At 38.8% G+C, this 21043-nt stretch overlaps 9 protein-coding genes across 9 annotated transcripts in view; 6 read left to right on the top strand and 3 right to left on the bottom strand.

Moving 5' to 3' along the window:
• Positions 1-150: 150 nt before the first annotated feature.
• On the top strand, positions 151-3529 carry VTP21DRAFT_4630 (uncharacterized protein; the record flags this gene model as incomplete). The annotated part of the gene is made up of 15 exons (XM_069395063.1): positions 151-282; positions 356-534; positions 591-775; positions 835-1100; positions 1166-1213; positions 1287-1294; positions 1354-1592; positions 1658-1698; positions 1775-1809; positions 1881-2047; positions 2120-2446; positions 2506-2700; positions 2784-2926; positions 2992-3094; positions 3159-3529. 15 exons carry the CDS (start codon positions 151-153, stop codon positions 3527-3529), a joined length of 2439 nt encoding a protein of 812 aa, XP_069256238.1.
• Positions 3530-4074: 545 nt separating this feature from the next.
• On the bottom strand, positions 4075-6050 carry VTP21DRAFT_4629 (uncharacterized protein; the record flags this gene model as incomplete). The annotated part of the gene is made up of 2 exons (XM_069395061.1): positions 4075-5783; positions 5936-6050. 2 exons carry the CDS (start codon positions 6048-6050, stop codon positions 4075-4077), a joined length of 1824 nt encoding a protein of 607 aa, XP_069256237.1.
• Positions 6051-8732: 2682 nt separating this feature from the next.
• On the top strand, positions 8733-9665 carry VTP21DRAFT_4628 (uncharacterized protein; the record flags this gene model as incomplete). The annotated part of the gene is made up of 7 exons (XM_069395060.1): positions 8733-8845; positions 8942-9002; positions 9063-9139; positions 9200-9257; positions 9317-9387; positions 9445-9569; positions 9631-9665. 7 exons carry the CDS (start codon positions 8733-8735, stop codon positions 9663-9665), a joined length of 540 nt encoding a protein of 179 aa, XP_069256236.1.
• Positions 9666-9937: 272 nt separating this feature from the next.
• On the bottom strand, positions 9938-11068 carry VTP21DRAFT_4627 (uncharacterized protein; the record flags this gene model as incomplete). The annotated part of the gene is made up of 1 exon (XM_069395059.1): positions 9938-11068. One exon carries the CDS (start codon positions 11066-11068, stop codon positions 9938-9940), a length of 1131 nt encoding a protein of 376 aa, XP_069256235.1.
• Positions 11069-11284: 216 nt separating this feature from the next.
• On the top strand, positions 11285-14013 carry VTP21DRAFT_4626 (uncharacterized protein; the record flags this gene model as incomplete). Its single annotated transcript, XM_069395058.1, has 16 exons — positions 11285-11387; positions 11471-11597; positions 11686-11853; positions 11914-12004; positions 12068-12228; positions 12287-12424; positions 12491-12554; positions 12618-12723; positions 12789-12925; positions 12998-13118; positions 13179-13239; positions 13305-13429; positions 13486-13570; positions 13651-13698; positions 13759-13857; positions 13920-14013. The coding sequence occupies 16 exons, from the start codon at positions 11285-11287 to the stop codon at positions 14011-14013; spliced, it is 1728 nt and encodes a 575-aa protein (XP_069256234.1).
• Positions 14014-14224: 211 nt separating this feature from the next.
• Positions 14225-16403, bottom strand: VTP21DRAFT_4625 (uncharacterized protein; the record flags this gene model as incomplete). Its single annotated transcript, XM_069395057.1, has 6 exons — positions 14225-14905; positions 14979-15157; positions 15224-15504; positions 15578-15712; positions 15777-15982; positions 16086-16403. The coding sequence occupies 6 exons, from the start codon at positions 16401-16403 to the stop codon at positions 14225-14227; spliced, it is 1800 nt and encodes a 599-aa protein (XP_069256233.1).
• Positions 16404-16583: 180 nt separating this feature from the next.
• On the top strand, positions 16584-18375 carry VTP21DRAFT_4624 (uncharacterized protein; the record flags this gene model as incomplete). Its single annotated transcript, XM_069395056.1, has 6 exons — positions 16584-16880; positions 16959-17193; positions 17255-17569; positions 17643-17801; positions 17878-18174; positions 18236-18375. The coding sequence occupies 6 exons, from the start codon at positions 16584-16586 to the stop codon at positions 18373-18375; spliced, it is 1443 nt and encodes a 480-aa protein (XP_069256232.1).
• A 191-nt stretch (positions 18376-18566) lies between these two features.
• VTP21DRAFT_4623 (uncharacterized protein) lies at positions 18567-19177 on the top strand (the record flags this gene model as incomplete). Its single annotated transcript, XM_069395055.1, has 2 exons — positions 18567-18721; positions 18844-19177. The coding sequence occupies 2 exons, from the start codon at positions 18567-18569 to the stop codon at positions 19175-19177; spliced, it is 489 nt and encodes a 162-aa protein (XP_069256231.1).
• A 767-nt stretch (positions 19178-19944) lies between these two features.
• Positions 19945-21043, top strand: part of VTP21DRAFT_4622 (uncharacterized protein) — a gene marked incomplete at both ends in the record, with an annotated part of 2982 nt that continues 1883 nt past the window's right edge. The window contains 5 exons of the mRNA XM_069395054.1: positions 19945-20176; positions 20245-20357; positions 20414-20574; positions 20639-20767; positions 20844-21002. Of these exons, the coding sequence (XP_069256230.1) occupies positions 19945-20176; positions 20245-20357; positions 20414-20574; positions 20639-20767; positions 20844-21002 (794 nt within the window). The remainder of the gene's footprint in view (positions 20177-20244; positions 20358-20413; positions 20575-20638; positions 20768-20843; positions 21003-21043) is intronic.

The following is a 21043-nucleotide window of genomic DNA, read 5'->3' as shown; positions in this document are numbered from 1 at the left end:
AATTTTTATGGCTTAGTGCATTTGGCCACCACAATGCATGCTTGGCGTCCCCTTTTCATAGTACGGTCTCTCAACTTCATAGCGCGTTTTAACCCCTAAAATATTATAACAAAACATTCTTTTTGCATTCTCTTAATTCCCAGTCTAAGAATGCAGGGATTAAGGGGAAGACTTATGTGTAATCGGTCGTTCCGATTTTACAGATCTACATTCAGCTCCTACAGGAGAGTATCTGAGACTAGGTGCAGAGCGAGATTTCTTCATAATGGAGAAAGCGCATCGGTAAATGAAAAGGTTTACGTCTATATTTTTATCATGGATACTCATTTGTAGATGCTCCTCATTCTCAATTTAGAAAGAGGAAATGAAAGAGGGCATGGTTTATATAGATAATCTTTATCCTCTCCGATTCAATATGTTCGATGTACGACAAATCCTGTTCAGACCCTCAACTGACCAAATCCTGAATAGAGCAAAGCGTGAGATTGTTCCTATTATGCCTTTTGGATTCAAAATTAAGGATGCTATACCAAGGTTTGTTTTTATTCGTATGTTTTTATAAGAATTGAATTCGATTATTCCTATTGTAGATTGAAAGATGGAGGTGCATTTCTTCGTTTTGAATTTCGCACTACAGAGGGCGAAAGCCCTCAGAAGCTTTTGGATGAGATCCAGAATCGCATACAAACTCATCTCAAAGATAAAAAGATAATCAGCTGGTTTAATCTGCAGAGAGTAAGAGCTTTTGTTGTTCGTGGGGAGCCGTTTATGGAAGGTGATGCCCGTATGCACTATACTCTCTCTTTAGGGGTTATTTAGGGTTTTATCCTTTAGATATGGTGCTGCATTATGCCAGCCCAAAAGTCAAAGTCGAATTTCAAGGCGCTACAAATTTCCCGTCTATGGAAGCTCTCTACAAAACCTTCCGTCAATTTGGACGTATATTCGATATTCAACTCATATCTCCGTCGGCGAAAGAATTGCCCAAATATGCGATTGTTCAATTCACACGCGTAAGGAACGCAACCAGTGCGCGTAATTGTTTGCACGGGATGAGGGTGGAAGATGCTCGACTTAGTATATTTTATGAGAGGCAAATGGTATAGTATGATAATACGAAAGATATCTTATGCAAATGCTTATTATTATTTCGGTAAACGCATAGCGGACTAATGTGATTAAACAATGGATAACCTCACATCCTCGAATTGCTGTAAGTGTTTTATAAAACTAGACCATCTGTTATCTGGCGATAACGAATTAATCCCTCTTTTGATAATGTGTAGATTCCCCTGTTGGTTATATTCATCTCGTTTTTCCATGAAAAAATACTCAACTCATTTCCCATTATAGGATTGCTGGTTCTCTCGGTCTCATTACTTGGGCGGTCTTCGATCCCATTCGAATCTTTTGCATTACTTCCAAAATAACTCGCCGCTTTAATCCCGATGAATATGCGTTGTACCGTTGGTTAAGACGTGAAACTTGGGCACGTCTCACTTCTCCTGCACCATCTGGAGAAGATGTGACTGGATGGTCAGATCGTGCAGAGAGCAATGAGCAGCTGATAAATTGGTTAAATGAATATCCTGGTAACAAAATAGCTGGGTTTTACATTAGTATCGAAAACCCCTAAATCTTTCTCCCTTTGCACTAGAAACCTTTATTATTGTTACTGGACCTAAAGGAAGTGGCAAGGTAAATCAGAATTTAATCTTTCCATCGTTATAAACACAATAGTTTATTATTTGTTAATTTCCCTATTTTTTCTCAGTCGGCCTTGGTGCGAAAAGCCATCGAAAAGAAAAAGTATACGAGGATTTTAGCTATAAGCATATCATTATGAGGGATCTCATTGTGCTATTTGTCTCTTATTTCAGACATAAACTCATTATCAATTGCGATAATCTTGTCTCCTCGAGAAGCATGAATGCCACTGCGGCTGAGCTTGCGAAGCAAGTTGGATATTTCCCTGTTTTTACATTCTTGACATCAGCAAGTGGCATGCTAGATGCGATTGTGACCGCTACTACTGGCCAGAAAACAGGTATATAGTTTGGTCATTTACGCACAAGACTGGTAGCGAAGATGGATTTATGATTAATTCATTGTGGAATAGGTCTCTCTGCTTCGAGCGAAAGCCTTATTAAACAGATACTAGAAACCACAGCATTGGCACTTCATGATATTACCCCTACAAAGCATTCCGTGGAGGCGCAAGGCGAAAAGAAACGCAAGCAATCACTATCAACAGAAGAGGAGCTAAAATTGGATTTGGATGATATTCCTGTTGTGGTCATCGATGGATTCCTTTTACGCGAGAAGAGTGGGTTTAAGGAAATGTGGGATAGCTTGGCAGAGTGGGCAGCAGTTCTTGTAGAGAATCATGTCGCACATGTAGTGTTTGTGAGCAATAATGTGCAAGCAAACAAGACTATCAGTAGAGGTATATATGGACTTTGAAAAACTTCAAGTGGATTCGAGTCTAATTTTTCGTATCTGCAGCCCTCCCTAATAAAACCTTCAATATCGTGACTCTCTCAGATGCGTCCACTGAGACGGCTCTGGAGTACGTGCGCAAGCATTTGGATCAGCACGAGGACACCCCCGAGTTAGTGGAGAGCGTGCGAATGCTAGGTGGACGATTAACAGACTTGGACCTACTCGTGCAACGCGTCCGGGGAGGATGGTCGTTGAGAGGTATGTTTTGGTGACTGAGTGAGGCGAATCTTTGTGTTTGATCTGATTATGCGCTTATGTCGTTATTTTCTCTATTACATCAGAGGCAGCAGCGGATATCGTAACAAAGGCTGTGACGGAAATCCGCAAACATGCGTTTGGGGAGGATGCAGAGGATGTGGAAAAGATTATGTGGAACGAGGTGCAAATATGGCAGGTGATTAAGGCCTTGGCAGAAAATGGAGTGGTAGGCCATACGATTTTTTTATAGATGTTCGACTTTTGATTGAATTCGCCATCTCTTGAATATAGGCGAGTTATGAGGAATTAAAATGGAGTGGATTTTTCAAAGGTGATGACAGGCCGTTTGAGGCTATGGAACGCTCCGAGCTGATCTCCATCTCGCACTATAATGGTTTCTATTGAATATTGTTCTCGAATATATATATTTTATAAATCCCTTATATATTGTCTTTTAGGTCGGCCACAATCAATCCGCCCAGGAAAACCCGTCTATCTTGCTGCTTTCCGCGATATTGTTGCGGATCGTAGCTTCTCCGCTGAGATGGAACAGCAATCGCTCTCCTACCTTATTTCACAAGAGACTCAAAAGATCAATCAATTGGAGGAGGAACTACGGGGACTTGCATCGCTTTTCTCTACGAGTACAGGGGGCTGGTTATTCGGTGGTGGAAGCAAGGCTCCGCGGGAATTGGAGGGGAGAGTCGCATATCTACTTAATATGATTCAGACAAGCCATGGAAAGGTGTTGGAATGGGAAAAGCAGCTAGGGGAAGTTAAAAAGGTGCTAGAAGAGGAGGCGAAAAAAGTGACAAATGGGCAAGACTAGGTATGATATCAATTCAGAAGTACCTGAGAAGATAATCATTTTATCTGCTTTGTACTCTTTGGTTACTTGTCGTTTTTTTGTGCGTATACATGCTTATCTCCCTGACCATGCTACTTCAGAGATTTTTTATTTTTGATTCTTAAAGGGATCCATTTGAATTGCCAGTATGTTTATATTTGATTATCTTTCCCTTGACAAAAATTGGATGTACTTAATCTATTTTATTTTTCTGAAGAAATTTGGAGGCGATTTTACACAGTGTTTGAAAAATGAACAAAGCTTGAAAATACATTTCTCAAAATTACTAGTGCAAGGTATATTATATATAAATATATAAAAGCAACCTCTACATAAGACGAAAACCTCGAAAATAAAAGTAAAAGAAAAAAATATAAAATATAGGAAAAAAAAAATATAATAAAACTAAAAAATATCAATTTTTGGAAAATATCAAACAAAACTTCTCTGTTTCTATTTTCTATAAATGCAACTTAGGCCTTTTCCTCTATGCTCTAATTCACATTGGAGCTCACTCTTCCATCATCTCAGAATAGGTTGGCGTCCTGTCCGCGGGTCGCATATTTTTTTTGCCCACGATTCCGTCCATCGAACCGTGGAAATCTGCCGTCGCCATGGGATCTAAACCTGTTAGAATTGCGCAAGGAAGACCGGCCGTTAAACTCAGATCGAGGTTTGCGCTCTTTCAAACCGAGCTTCTCCACCAGCATGGCGGGAACATAGGGTGTTTCCTCGCATCCAAAACCTTTTGCATATTCATCTAGGTATCTTAAAAGTTTGTGCCTCGGGAAGCCAAGTGTACCCAGCTGACCTGCATAATATCCTAGGAAACCATGGCATGCCGACTGTAGCAACTCCTCATCTGTATTTTGGATAACTCTTTCCAGTTCTGCACGCACCAACTGAGTTTCTTCGACCTCTGTGTTGATGTCAGCATTCACCTTCTCGATTGGCAGATCATTCAGTTCGTCCTCAACGAAGCGGCGTTCAAAAGGTGCGATCAAAAGCTTGCCCTCGCCCTCCTTTCCTGCACGGCCTGTACGTCCTAGACGATGAATGTAAGTCTCGCGCGAAGACGGGATTCCCACCTGTAGTACCATTGTCACGCCTGGATAGTCAACCCCCCGAGCTGATACATCTGATGTAAATAAGACTGCGTTCCCGCGTGCGCGTCGATAGTTATCTGCAATCTTGGTGCGGCGTCTCTGGTCCATTCTCGAATGAAGTTCAAATACTTTAAACTGGGGTAGAATATTGCGAAACACTTGAGCATAAAGTTCAGTTGAGCGTGTTGTAGGCAGGAATACTATAGCTTTATTCTCACGCGGGCATTGTTCGCGGTGTTGGTTGAGGAGTTGGTGCACGACCAAAGGCTGTTGCTCCAGTGGGATAACACTATAGGTTTGTTTCACTTGGAGGTTAGTGTTCACATCGTTAGGATCGACGGTATCGATGTAAACATGATCAGGGCGCAGAGTGGTAGCTGCGATCTGACGGATTTCCGGAGCAACGGTTGCAGAGAAGAGAAGCGAGCGGCGATTGCTTGGCAAATATTCAAGAATAGATTCAATTTCATCGCGGAAACCCATGTCGAGCAACCTGTCCGCCTCATCCAGAACCACCACTTTCACACCATCACACTGACGCTTGAACTCTTTCTCCGATTCAAGTAAATCCTTCAGTCGCCCTGGGGTGCCCACCACAATATCCACTGGCTTAGAGAGTAGCCCCCTTACCTGGTGATACCGCTTTTCTCCCCCTACCAAGCAATGGACCTTGAGCCGGTGAAAAGTAACTAGCTTTTCAGCTTCCGAAGCGATTTGCTGTGCCAATTCACGAGTGGGCGAAATAATAAAAACGGATACTTTGTTACGGCGTTCTTTTGGCGTGGTTTTGATAGCTTCTTCAATAGCAGGCACTAAGAAGGCGAGTGTTTTGCCTGTTCCAGTTTTTGCTTTAACAAGCAAATCAGCATCGAGTGGCATACGTGAGAGAACTGCATGTTGTACTTTAGACATTGTTTCATAACCAAAAACATTTGCAAGAGCCTTTTGCAGTTTAGGAGAAATGGAGGATATGGAACTAAAAGGAACAGGTACATATTCAGTGGGAGTTTCTGGTTCAGGTTCGAGCTTGAGTGAAGCAACGGCAGCTTGAGGAGAGGATGCAGTATGAAGTGCAGAATAAGAAGTCTTAATAGGATTGAGGTAGCTTCTTTGTCTTAGGATAGAAGAGACTAATAAAAATCGAATGGAAAATAAAGGAAGAAACAATTAGTATCTAGTAGCATAGTGTGGATTGTCTCAATAAAACGACACAGTAACAATGAGCAGGGAATCAACTCTAAAAGCCTCAGTAATCGAAAAGCCTTTCGATCTTGCACCTTACCTTGAGAAGTTCTTACGGAAAGCTGTCGTATTAAGGCAGGAGTAGCCATAGTGTACAACCGGTGGTTACGCAGAAGAATCTGCGCAGTGCACCTTAATGATTGCGGTAGTGTCATTTTAATGAATATAATTGAATTAAAATAAAAAGGAAATGAATACTTGTTGACTTTATCGAAGTACACCTGATTGGTGGCGAATGTTTAAAGCAGTCACAGCCAACAATACAAATAATCGAGATGCCAAAATCATATCTCAAGGGGTGGCTTTTCTAAACTGATTGCATTTGATTAAACGAATTATTGTTAGAGCTATAATGATACTGAGTATATTAGATTACTTATATATTCAGCGCATTTAATTTCTTACATTTTACGTTATAATCATCTTAAAATATAATATTTCAACTGAAATTATAAATATTCACATCCGTGTCCATGCTGATACTTTCAATACAGCACCAGAATTTAGTCTATTGCACATGCTATTACTTTACCTCTATTTTTAGATGTTCCCTAAGACATAAAATGCAACGATTTAAAATTAAAGAAGAAATCTTGTTATGAAGTATAATTAGAGCGTAAATTATTCACGGTTTATTTATTATTCTAAGTTGTATAGTAAAATTTACTAAATGCGATGATGATGGGTGTTCAGATTATCGTTTCTGGCGACTTAAACAAAAACTAAATTTCGCAGTTTAATCTGTTTAAACAATGCTAGCTGTTGAAGCACGTATAGATACGGTTGTGAATATTGCCCTTTTGCCTAAAGATTGAACAAAAGATCATGCTGATGTTGGGTGAACAAAAATCAAAAAATAGATGACCATGGTTGTAAGCGAGTACCAGGATGTATTTAGCTACTTAATCGATTTATTTGAGCTTCATTTGATTTGTGCTGTAATCTCCAGCATCGACTGTGAAGTTTATTAAACGGCGAGCTCTTTTTGGTAGTTTTAAAATAATTCATCAAATTAATTTTGAAGCATCATAATGGATCCAAAGAAAAAGTATAAATATAAGCATCTTGAGCCCCATATAACATTCACCTAACTCTTTTCAATAATAAATGCCTAGCCCAAATAATCTTAACAGAATATTAATTGCTGTTAGGATTACTTAGAGAAATTCGATCAAAGTCCAAAACTAGCGAGTCTAAAAACTCGTAAATGTTAGCATTCAAACCCTTATGTAATCCGGCTTGGTAACTATGCCCTGAAATTTTCTATCAAATAGCCTTTTTTTTTAAGTGGTATTTCTCAATAAATTGACTCAGCATGCTATAATATTATTATAATTGGATTTTTTGCATTTCATGTTTCAGTGACAATTTTATATCTAGCATGATTTTCTCTAGGTTTTAACGGAAACATACTGCCAGCTTGCTATTAGTTAATTAGAAATAGATCCATATAAAACCTCAATACATCCTATCTCAGACGTTCGATCTGAATGTGCTTAAATCCTAGTAGTTAAATTGCAAGTTACAAATAAAAGTATGGATGTAAAGCACCAATACCAGTGCAGAATGAGCGTGAAGCGTTTTAGCTGATCCCGTTATATTTGGCAACTCTAATTTAAGAGTCTTATCTCAATGCTCTGCGTAGAGTTTCATTTCCGATTCCCACGAAAAGCACCCTGAGTCAGTTGTAAATAGAAACAGTCTAATCAAATATAATTTGCCTTCAATTCGCCACGGGAAGATTCGAAGGAAATCTTGAAAACATAAAAGGGAACGATTTGAGCCACGGATGAGATGGATTTTGCAATTCTTTTGATTCTAATAATTTGAAAAAGCTCTGATCTTGCAACTCTTACCTCGACATCAAAATGGCATTCAAGATTCAACTACTCGTCGCATGCGCCATGGCTTTGTTCGTCAATGCTGCTAACTACGAAAATGATTGTAAAACCTGGAATGTTACCTTGACAGACAAATCGAAGGGCTGCGAGCAGAGTTGCAAGTGGACGATGCCATTGAAAAATACCTACGGGTTCGTTGATTGCCTTAAAAGCAAATATGTGGCATCGGGCAATTGTATCTCGACTAGGCCAAGTTGTTTTGGAGATACAATTTGCAACTCAAATACTCCCCTGTGCAAGGACACTTGTGATCGGTTGACCAGAGAATGTGGCGCATATGCTTCAACGGAGTTCGTTAATAAGTGTTATTAATGATTAGATATGAATGCTCACTATTTTTTTTTAAATCTTGAAAAGTAAATAAGAAATGTGTATGTGGTTACCGATTGCCAAATTGTTATTTGGAGCTAACCTGTATGAATAAACAAAGCATTAACATTTTGCTATTAATATTGTCACATAAAAACGAAACTTTCCAAGATGTAGAGGTAGATGTGCACAAATGTGCTTTATCTATTGAAATATTAAAATTGGGATAAAAACTTTTAACTATCGACATTCAACTCAGGAAAAGATATAAAAAAGAGTAGGCTAGAAGCATGTTTTTACAGCGATTAGTTTAATATCTAAACCTTCAGTAGTTTTGAGCGATATAATTTTTCGGAATTAACTGTAACGTTATTTGAGCTCAATCGCTCTGCTCCAATAAATTTTAGCCAAAATCTGGCTAAACAGTTTCTGATACTATTAATATGTCCGTTTTATTATGCACCAAGCGCTGGGCTCCAACAAGTTTTTCGCCTCTGAGGGCTTGGAAGAAATTTAAAGAGGGGAGAGAAATTTCAGCCAAAGATGTTTCCCATTTTATCCCATCAACCATTAAACAGCCTATTGTTCCCATTTTAAAATATATTCGTTTTCCAGTTTTTATCTTCCATGGACAATTCGTCTCAAGCTATCTCAAATGAACCTAATCCCGAAGCTGAGAAGCATGAAATTCATCCACCCAAAAATTTGTTGAAACGTTTACAAGGAGAGACTCGTAAAATGTGTGTATATTATTTGTATTTGAAATTACGCTCCAACATTATTAGACATTTAAATGCTGTAAAATTAAAAAATATCGTTATTTTGGACATATCTAGCCTCACAGAAGAGCAACTTCAAAAAAAATTGGAAGATGCGGAAAACCGTAAAAATGAACAAGTATAATCCTAAGAGTACCCAATAATTTTATATGGAAAAAATAATGTCGAACAATAATAGCAACGAGCGAAGTTGGAGAAGCTCGAAGAGCGCAGGAATGAAATCGAAATGCGTCGCGAGCAATTAGTAAAAGAAAGGTAAAATTGGCTATTATCCTCTAAAATATATCAAATCTCCAAGGCTATTGATTTTCGAAGTGATAAGGAAAAGAGAGAACTTGAAGAAAAGCTGGCTGCTGCAGAGCAACGTCGGAAAGTTCGTGGCTCTAGTTGTTTTAATATCGGTTATCTATTTAAATTTTTTTTATCGTTAAGGCTCTAGAAGAAGAAAGAATTAGTAAAATAAGGGATGAGTTGAGTAAGCTCCAAGTTAAACACCAGGAGAGGTATATATTCACTAGCTTTTGGAATAATGCACACATATTCACCAGTTTTGCTCATAGTACTCACACACTGGAGGAACTTGAGGCGAAATTGGCTGCAGCCGAGGAGAGACGAAAATTGGCACACGATGCCAAGCACGCAAAATTTGAACAGCATGAGAAGCATGCAGAAGAAGTGCGAAAACGTAATACATACTCTTTTGCCCGCTTTTATGATTTTATTTCATGATTATGGGTATTTATTAGGCGCGGAATTAGAACGCAGTGTTCACGAGGAGTGAGAGTCTATGTGTTTTGTGAAACGCTAGGCAAGTGCTTTGTATTTAACAGAATTTAGTGTTTTTTTGCATAGTAAGATTATTTTTTTTGTTGCCAAATTTATTGTGTTAGATCGTGTTCACTTTCATTATGGAATTTTGCATTTTTATTGAGACGAAAAGCAATCTTTCTATAATCAGTAAATTAAAAGGAAAAGAAATAAAGAGGCGCGATTTCTCAATATGATATAATTTATACACGATGTAATTATTTAATAAAGAATAATAAAACTAATTTACAGCTTGATGCCTCCAGAGCGTTCACGGTGTTTGCAATCGATTTTATGTTTCGTCTTCACTAGTCTCCATAAGGCTAAGTTAACTGGTGCCTGAACGCCATGTTGTGCCGCAAGGCGATACAAATATCCGTTGATGTAATCAATTTCCGTGTAGCTACCCTTTCGTATATCTTGCAGCATAGAGGAGTAATTGGATGCGGTTGATCGACACACTTCCCCTATATATTTATGTAATCTATCCGGTAGAAATCGATTGAGAGCATCAGCAGACGGCATTCGACTTGCGATAATGGCTTCAGAGGCCTCTTTGCAAATAGAACGAGTGAGTTCATGAGTGGATCGTATATTGAGTAGGTCGCCATTGCGGCAATTCATCAGTGCAGTTAGAGGGTTGATACATGCATTTACTACAAGTTTCTCCAAGAGTCGATCTTGTAGTAGAGTAAAATGCTCTTCCATAACGTCCAGCTCGTGGATGTTTTTGAGCGCCTCTATTGTGGTTGCCAGAGACTGGGATTGAAGTGCTCTTAATCGCTCAATATTTTCTCTCAAGTCGGTTGACTGTAGAATGGAAGGATTGGGTTCTGGTCTTGGCACGGCAGCAAGCCAAATACTCCCTTTACCCGCGTGCACAGCATGGAACGGGTTTTTGCGGAAGCTTCCGTGAGTTGTTGTTGCAAGCGCTATATTAGGCCTTGTAATCTCGTCAGGAAATAAACTGCACACTTCTTCACATACACCCATCCCATTTTGGAGAAGAACTATAGTTCCACTTGAGGATATTCGTTCTCGTAACTGACGAACAGCAGCAATTGTATCATGTGCTTTTGTACACACTAGCAATCGTTGAATTGTACCTCCAGTATCTTCAGCCTGTGTTATTGCCGACTTGGTGTATCTTTGTGGTAATCTTGTTGGTAATTGAATTGCTTCTGCATGGAATCCATTCGCTTTAAGCTCGACGCCGTCAGATTCACAAATGAGCTGACTGCCTTGGGATTGAAATGCAGCTAGCGATCTTGCATCTCTTAGTAATAATGTAACTTCGTGTTGAGCCTTTCTTAAGTGAAATGCTAGCAGGCTTCCTATGGCACCAGAGCCCAATACATGAAAATTCAGCCTCCTCATTCCAAGAAGTATATTCTATAGAACATTTAGTAGTATAGGTATAACGTGTTCTGCTTCTTCAGTCCACTGTTCTTTTGTGTGCTCAGCTTGCCGTTAAGTGTTTATTTTTTTCCGTATTAGACTTAAAATTTAGAGGCGCAGCAAGTCGCTTTATCCTCGCCACCAAATTACCTATAAAGCGGTGGGAGAGTCCCTAACTGTAACAATTAGTGCTAAATGGAGACTGAATCGCGCACATTTTCGTGGCAAGAACACTTAATAAAGCAATTAGAAGCTCGAGATGTGAAGGAGAAGTTACTATCTATTATAGTAGAGGATTGTAAGTTTTTACCAATTTTTTAAGCATTTTTTTTTTTTCCCTCTTTTTTGTCATTAATTGAGGTTTTTTTTTATGCCTATAAGATACAATGTTGACAAAGCGTGCTCAAGTTTGGACTGCTAGAAATGCGGAAATAGAAGCGGAATTAAAATCTCTTAGGCATGAGAACGAAAAATTATTGACAGAGCTTAAGAGTTTACGCGAAATTGGGTTAGAATTTCCTTTCAAATTTTGTAATTTACTAGGATTGCATTAACTTCATGCGCTATATGAATTTTTATTCTTTTATTAAATATAGAAGCCCAGAAAATTTGAAGCGCATAACAGAACTTGAAGGCCAAGTAGCAAGTCTCAAGGAAGAGCGGGCTGAATTATATAAAACTCAAGGCCAGAATGCACAAAGATTAGTTGATATGAATGATGCCATACGTAATTATGAACAGAGAGAAAAGCAGAATGGTGCCCAGTGAGTTTTCGATCTCATTTTTTATAAATTCTGAATGAAATTGACGATTTTATCTACTAGGATTTCAACGTTGACCGAGCAATATAAAGCACTATCGAAGCAAAATGAACAGCAGAAGGAGCTTTTACGGGAAAAAGATGGGCTGATTCAGGTAATAACTTATTTCAACCTAAGGTGTATCTGTTTATATAACATTAATATATTGCATATTAAGATTTTACAAGATGAACTAGCTGCATTGCATCTAGAATTACTGAAGAAAGAAGAGCGTTTAAAAACCGTGGAAGCGGAAAATGGGCAATTGGTTCGTCGCTGGCTAAAAAAAATGAACGATGAAGCAGAAAAAATGAACGAAGCGAATAGGATTTATGAGGGGTAAGGGTAAAGTGTATTTTAATATAAATGTATGTGTATTTCTAACCTGTTTTTTCAGCACAATTGAGGCACAACAAAGATCTTCTCCACCAAGTGGCAGTTGGACTAATAAATTATGGGGAAAAGGTTCTAAGACTCTACATACACGCTCAATGTCCATGTCTGCTGTCCCGGAATTAAAAGACGGAAGGACGGAGTAAGTTTTGTTATTCATACCGACAAATTGCTCATCCCAATTTAATTTTTCCATTGGATTTGACAGAACACATCGAGGCAGTGTGCTTTTTGCACAAGCTCAGCTTCCTAATTCTGCTTCCATACGCTTTGTATTTATCTTCAAAATTCGGTTACTGGGGAAAGTGATGTATTAACATAATTTATTTTTACAGTGTGCGCATGATGCCGAAATTAACACGGTTCAGACGTCTTCCGATGGAACCCTGTTTGCCACGGGGAGTAGCGATAAAAAGATTAAGATATTCAATTCTAAAACGGGTAATTATATTCGTCTCGTTGATTGTCACTCTACTTTTTATATGAACAAGTTATATTATCTACAGGCGAGCTCATAACCACATTAACAGGATCGATGCAATCTGTCATGTGTGTTGCGTTTAATTCAACTGATGAACTAGTAATTGGTGCCTCAAATGATACTGCATGCAGACTTTGGCATATAGGATCTGGTAGAATTCGGGTATGTTATTCAATATTGCCGAAGATTCTAACCATTATCTCTCAATGTATCTATAATCTATTTTTTTGTTAGCACACACTTACAGGCCATATTGGCAAAGTGTATTCTGCACGGTTTACCTCTGATACCACTAAAGTCATTACTGGTAGCCATGACCGCACAATAAAAGTATGGGATTTGCATAAGGGTTATTGTAAGTTGAATATATTTCTCTTACATATCGCCGGTATTTATATTTTATCATTACATTTAGGTACTCGGACCATATTCACTTACTCAAGCTGTAATGATGTTTGCCTAATGGATAGCGATGGGTATTTTAGCAATTTTCATCCTACGAATCCTTCATACTCTAACTCTATCAACTCATATTACTTAGATCTACTATCATCAGCGGTCATTTGGATAATAACGTACGGTTCTGGGACATTCGGACTGGTAATTGCATAAAAGAACTATCTGGCATTCATTCTAGCCAGATAACTTCCGTATATGTAACCCCAGGTAATTTTCTAGTTCATTCGTTTTACTTTTTATTCTAAATCCATTACTTGCTACAGATGGATCAAAATTGCTTACGAATTCGCGGGACAATTCTCTTAAAGTTGTGGACTTACGGACATACGGAGTTGTAAAAACACTACAGTAAGTTGAATTTAGTATATTTAAAAGTTACGATTAAATTCAAAATATGGTTTGCATATTGCTTATGTTTTTTAATAAAGAGCGGATGGATATACTACTGGTCTCAATTGGTCGCGTGCTTGTACTAGGTACTGTATAGAGTAACAATCATTATACTCGCATTCTAACCCTCGTTTTATTAATTACAGTCCTGATGGTAAATATGCTTCCGCTGGCTCAATGGACGGCACCTTATTTGTTTGGAATATACTGAATGGACAAGTCGAGAGATCATTGAAGGAACATGCGTGAGTTATCATTTAGATTTGACAAACTTTATATAAGACTCGCTGAATAATTTCTTAATTAGCGCATGTGTCGTTGGAGTATCATGGAGTCCTCAAGGAGAGCGGATATTTTCAGCTGATAAAGACCGTAGTATTTGTATTTGGGCAGCGACATAACAAAACTATTGTCCCGTATCTAAAATTTACTGATATCCATTTTTATTTCCCCTGGTTCCCTTAACTGTGCTTCTTTTCGCTTTTGTATTATAATCACTTTATGCAACTAAGCCTATGTGTAAACCTAACGTGTTATATAAACTTATACCTTAATATATTATCAACAAACTAAGAGTTTTGTAGAAAGTAGATTAAAATATACAGAAAAAATTTATTGCCGCTCAAACTCAATTATCAATTCACAATGTTTTGTGAGAGGGAATAGATCTACAGGCACAGCACGCTTCGGTTTGAAAGGGTTTCCTTCCCAGTTATTTGAGGTTGGCCTACAGAGACTAATGAAATTTGATAGAGCCTGGTTCGCATCACAAGAAACATAGATGATTCGTTTCAGGGCGCTACAAGAGCGTACTGCTTTGAGAACGCTTTGGTGCACTCCAGATCTAGGTGGGTCCAACACGGCAACAACCGAATCAGAATCTTTGAAACGTTTGACCATGTGTAGCGCATCTTCCACTTTCGAGCAAATGTATTCCGTGTTCTCCAGCCCATTCAACTTGGCATTCATCCGAGCGTCCTCTACGGCCTCCCTGCACAATTCAATTCCAATAACCTTCTCTACGGATTTTGCCATTGTAATTCCGATTGTGCCAGTGCCGCAACATAGATCAAGAAGGGTTGTTTTATTAACCTCGGTGCCATTAGCGTTAAGGGCACACCAATCACGGACAATGCTATAGAGACACTCAGTTGCTGGGGTATTCACTTGAAAGAATGCTGTGGGTGAGATTTGGAACTTGAAACCAAGCAATTCTTCGTGCACGTAGCCTGGACCAAAAAGGGTTTCGAGGGGAGCTTTGTCGGTCATGCCGTTAGACAAGCCATCCCAAATCTATTAATATGTGAGAAGAAAAACAATCAGAGTGTGTGGCTGGCAATATATTTGGCAGTGAAGAAGTGGTTACTTGAATTAACAAGGTGGACACTTTCACTTTGTCCGATTCGGCATCGCTTTGGAAATATTTTTTGAGCTTTTCTTTTTCTTCCGAGATCTGTTGCTCACTCATTCCTTGTGAACTAAATTGCACAATTACCATGACTTCTCCGGTACGTTGCGTGCGGACAAGCATTGTACGCCAGGTGCCTTTGAGAAAAATTAATAATCTTGATGAAGTTAAAAAGTTACATCAAGAAATACACTAATGCTTACCTTGTTTGGTCACACGATCATATACATCGTATTCGGAAGCTCTTACATATTCTTCCATCATTCGTGCCAGCTTCTTAGCTGGCTCGCTGACGTGGAGGCATTCCTCGGGTGAAAGCACAGTGGTAAGTCCATCACGAAACAATCCCAGTAAGAAACCGACTGTTTTATCTCCGGCAAGATTACGTCCAAATGTAAACTCGCACTTAGTTCGATAGAAGTTCGTTTCAGGGGATGCAACGGTTGGTAGAACTTCACATGGGAGATTTTGACCGAATTCACTTCTATATATTATAAAGGGTTGTAAGTTCAAACTAGAAGTTATGTCAATTTATAAAAATTCTCTAAAATACTTACTTTCCATTTGCCCAAGCCAAAAACTCTCTTGTATTCTCGTCGTTGGTAGTCAGGGCACTTATTTTCTTTCTAAACTCGGAGAGAACTTTATGTATCGATTTGGTTTTTTGCTGAATTTGATCCTCATAAGATAATCTTATTAATTTCAAATCTGAATTAGGGTACCATGGGAATGTCAACGATGCTATTGAAGTCTTACTTGTGAAGAGGTGTAACTTGGTCTGCCAGCTTTTCCGAGGGGGTGCGGGTATCTGCCTCGAGCTCTGCGTGTTTTTTGGTTGCACGTTTGTCGAATGTCGCCGCTCGCTCTTCTGCAGACATGTTGGCAACTTCTACTTGCAGGGTATTTTTTTTCATAACAGCATCCTTAAGCTTCTCTATTGCTACCTTCTGTTCTTGTTCATTCTAGAAATATTGATAGTTTTACCAATGAATATTAGAAAAATACAGTATCGGGTAATTGCAATACATGAAGACATGTATTGCTATCACAATATTGAGCATTCACCTGAAAAGTCAGAAAGGCATAGTCCCATTTTGGTGCCTTATTCAGCTTAACATTTTCTATTCCAACTTTGGACAAGTATTTCTTCAGCGATTTTGGATCGGTGAATTTAGGCAAATTCTTCAACCTCAATCTCCACCACATGCCCTCTGCTTCAGAGTCCTGAGTTCGTTGCTCGATAGGCTGCTCCTGAGGGTTAGTAGTGGGATCCAGTTTTATTTTTTTGGAAGAATTGGATTCAACTGTACTCTCTCCTTCAACTATGGTACAATGATCCAGATCTCTTTTGTGTACCTCTTCCGTGAAAGGATCGTTGCTCATTGCTTTATAAAAGGAGAATAGCAATGGAGTTGATGTTATGTGATTTTCTAGTAAACAACTATGGCACGGTCACAAATTTGGTGGCGGCTTTCATTCTATATTATGAAAAATCATTGATAATTTTAGAGCTTAATTCTTATTGCTTTCCCCGCTCTTTCTCATGACTGAATTAATAAAGCCATGACGGATTATACGCCTATTCAAAGCTCCACGACGCCAGCAGCATCATCGAAAACCACATCATCAAGTCAAGATTTCCCCTTAGAAATATCGGCAGAACAATCTCATTTTGACACTCCCGATCAGTCTCCACTTCTCACACGAGAGGAATCACAAACAGCCAAGGAAATCAGTGATGATTATTATGACGATTTTGATGCTGAGCATGGGGTGACAGGTGTGCCAGAGACTGCTAGTTTTTTTGGTTGTAGCGTGAATCTTTGCAATACTATTCTTGGAACTGGAATGCTTGCGATGGTAAATTGAATGAATCAGATTCTAGCCTAGTTATTAATTCATGCCTTGACTGGGATTTTCCCAACGTTTTCTCAATAGTCATCAGCTATTGCTTCAGTAGGATGGCTATCTGGTGGTATTCTTATCTGCTTTTCGGGATTTGCGAGTGGCCTTGGCCTCTATCTTCTTTCTCGATGCGCAGCCAGAACAGAAGGTCGGCATTCCTCATTTTATGCAGTTTCGAAACTTACATTTCCTCGAGGTGCAGTTTTTTTTGATCTGGCTATCGCGCTGAAATGTTTTGGAGTATCCATTAGTTATTTGATTATTATTGGTGGGTCATAACTTCTATATCATATTATAGCTGAAGCATTTATATTGTTGAATGCAATTAGGAGATATCATGAGCCACATGTTCCCACATTCTCTTGGTTATTCCTTATTTAATGACCGACGATTCTGGATTGCTATATTCATGCTCATCATTGCACCGCTCTCCTTCTTCAAAAGGCTCGATTCACTTCGCTACACAAGTTTCATCGCCCTTAGCGCAGCCGCCTATCTCCTATTTATTGTTGTATATTATTTCTTCGTGCCAACCTCTGGGCTTCATGGCGAGGCTGAAAAAAACATTCAAGCTGTGCGAATTTCAACTAATTTTTTCACAAATTTACCGATTTTCGTGTTTGCTTTTACGTGCCATCAAAACTGTAAGTAGAGGTTTATTTGTTAATTTACTTATTTAGACGAGTTACAACTCGGAATTTTTGAACCTCTTGATAGGTTTCTCTGTATATAATGAGCTCAAAGACAACAGCCGTTCAAATATGCTCAGAGTCATCGCAACCGCAATAACCTCATCAACGATGATGTATCTTCTTATTGGGCTCCTTGGCTATTTTTCTTTTGGAAATGATGTTCGGCCAAATATAATTATGATGTGTAAGTTCCTAGATTTTATTTTGGTTAAACCCGTTGAATTTCGCAGTAATTTTAGCCATATCGTTTATCTGATTAGATCCTACCAGTTTAATCACGAAAATTGGACAAATTTGTATATGTGTCTTGGTTACACTCTCTTATCCTCTGCAAGCACACCCTTGTCGTGCGTCTCTAAACCAAGTGCTCAGATTTCGCTCAGCGGATTCAGAACAGTTTAAATCCGCAAATACTCCTAGTTCTCTAAAACACTCGCTCATCACTGCCGGAATCCTACTTAGTAGCTTTTCGATTGCAATATCAGTGTCAAAATTGGATTTGGTTTTGTCCTTTGTTGGCTCGACTGGGTCAACGATGATTTCATTCATCCTACCTGGTATGAGCGAATAGCCAAAAAAATTGTAACTATGAAAATGCTCACTGCTTATTTTCACTAGGCTTATTCTTCTGGAAGCTCCATGAAAACGAGAGTCACCCTTCAAAATCACTCTCCATCTTGCTATTTATATATGGAGTGCTTGTGATGTGCCTTTGTTTAACGTTCAATATCCTTAGAGTAATCAACGAACCATTGTGATTTTTTTGGCCTTCTATCGCTTGTAAAATAGTTTATTTCCATTTTTTTTATACCTAAATAAAGATTTTTGTGCACATGCAAACATCAATACAAGATGAGTAAACTAAAATTACACTGAATATAAATGTGACTGTCACTTCATTTTCAATACCTCGTAGAATCTCGACGAAATTCCTTCCTTTAATTCACATATGCATATTGCGGATCCCACACAAGCTATGACAGTAGAAAACAAGTTTATAGTCGAACACGCAAAAACAAGCAAACAAATTGAGCAATGCCGTTTTGTACGAATTGAAGTGTTCGTTCATGAGCAGAAATTTCCTCTTGAATCCGAAATCGACGAGTAAGTGAACTTTCATCTTTCTTCCTTTGAGTGTGCGGCTCTCCCCTTTGCACACCACTTTTCTCACATTCTGTTCTGTGTCTTGATCTAATTTGGTCTTAATGATTCTAAAATCTTTGCAGACACGAAGAAGAGAGCCTTCATCTACTAGGTCTCGAATACAATAGTCAAACTGAAACTTATGAGCCTGTCGGAAATGTGCGCATCTATAGAACAGATCCCTCAACGGGAAAAATAGGACGACTAGCTGTTCTGAATAAGTGTCGGGGACGAGGATACGGAAGTATTCTGATGCGCGAGGCCGAACGTATTGCTAGGCAAGAATGGGGCGTATCACGTCTTGCCATACATTCTCAGTATGATAAAGTAACATTCTATGCTCAACTAGGATATGTGGCAGAGGGCGAAATGTTTGATGAGGAAGGGATGGATCACATGTTGATGGTAAAAACCTAAGGCTTTTATCTATGGTGTGCAACTAAATTACTCTGAAAGACTCTTTACCTATTTGTGACCGTTGTTTTATCTTTATTTGATTTAAAGTTGTTGATGTTGAAAGAGAGTTTATCGACAAAATTTTAGTAAATCATCGCAAACATATGAAGTAAATCTAAGCAGTGGAAGGAGAAAAAAGAAAAATACAAATCGCCTAAAGTTTAGAGATTAGTTTTACTCGGTGCTCCATCTCTATTTCCACAGTTTTCTAGCTAACAATGAAACCTTTCTAATCGATCAATCCGAGAGACCAAGATAGTCTATGGAAATAAACCAACACGCTCAGTAGGGAAATATCAACATTATGTGTACGTCAAGTAATACATGCTTAGCAATTTGCTAAGTCTAAGTGCATCGGTTAAAATCCTATTTAAAGTCTTTCAACTATACAATTTATAGTCTTTCAGCCAGATAGAGGAGAGCAGTTCGATAATGGTCCACTAGCGCCCTTTGAACCGCCACATTTTGCTAGTTCAGCCTAGTTAACATATCGAGAAAGAAGATAGAGTTAGTCTGGAATGCAACCAGTATATGGAATTAAAAAGCCTTTGAAGCCTCAACATATGCAGATTCCTTGTATATAGCATAAAAGAAACTTTATTCTTATTTGGTTAAACTTTCCACCTTGCCACACGAATTGTGCCATTACAACTAGGTGAGTGCACATTCTCTTTGTTATATAAGCTACTATCTACGAGACCATTTCTTTTGGTATCCATGAACACCAAATGGAACATCCACAACGAGACACCCTTACATATACAACCAATGTAGATGAAGTTGTGACTCCACAGTCGCTGCACATGCATTTAGCGTGCCTGCATAAGTTCTACCAAATGGCTATCCAGGATAATGAGGAACTCGATAAGCTATTCTTGAATAGAGCAGAATACCGCTACACTCTCTGGATGCAAATTATCCACAGGTTGAAAGCGAACCCGCTTCCAGTTCCTCCTTGGGGTAGTATACGTGCTATTCTGTTTTACAGATATATGTTTTTGATGCTCATGAACGGGAGAACCTCATAGATGTTGCGCTTGTATGGCATGCTCACATGCTCTCTCCCTATCGATATGCTGAGGACATGATCCGCCTCTACAAGGCGGATGCGATGGAGATTAATTTTCCGCTCCAAGCCTTGGTATGGGTGTCTTCCCAATTTTTTTTAAAGGATTGTATTAATGTGTGCCACACCAGCATGAGGCTATTGCTATTGATGAAAACTGCTCAGATCCGGAATCAGTTAGGTTCTGGGAGATGAACACAAAAGAGCCATATATACTTGACTTGAGAAGCATTGAACAGATAAGTCACCATGTTCAGTGTCCTTGGTGCAAAGTCACAAACATTCTGTCTTGGTAGTGCATTTGAGTTGATTTATTGGTTTGTTCCCAATGTATAATCTTTGGGTGCTAATAATAGGAAAGAGTTTGTTAAGATGAAGACCACAAAAGGTACGAGTTTCAGTTGTACAGGTTGTTTCGGCCATCTTAATGCTGATAACCTCAGCGTCAGACGTTTTCTTGACGATATGACAAATAAACTTATAGCGTAAGCTAAATGCAAACTTTTGTCACACGTATCTATTACTAAACCTCTATATGTACGCATTCTTCTTCCTATTTAGAGGAACAGTACTTGACCTCAAGACTGGTCTACCCGATTTTGTTACAATTAATCTTGAATATGCCTATCTTTTTCGCTCTCCTCATTGCCCTATGTTAGAGTTCAAAAGCTTAGCTATCAAAGTACCCGGATATTGCACCTGGAAGAACGCCAGAGGAGCGTTCTCTGTCACGATAGAAAATTTGCGGAGAAACCGTGACC

Source organism: Calcarisporiella thermophila, assembly GCF_041956535.1.
Source record: "Calcarisporiella thermophila strain CBS 279.70 unplaced genomic scaffold VTP21scaffold_2, whole genome shotgun sequence".
Lineage (NCBI taxonomy): Eukaryota > Fungi > Calcarisporiellomycota > Calcarisporiellomycetes > Calcarisporiellales > Calcarisporiellaceae > Calcarisporiella > Calcarisporiella thermophila.
This window is presented reverse-complemented; position numbering and strand designations above follow the sequence as displayed.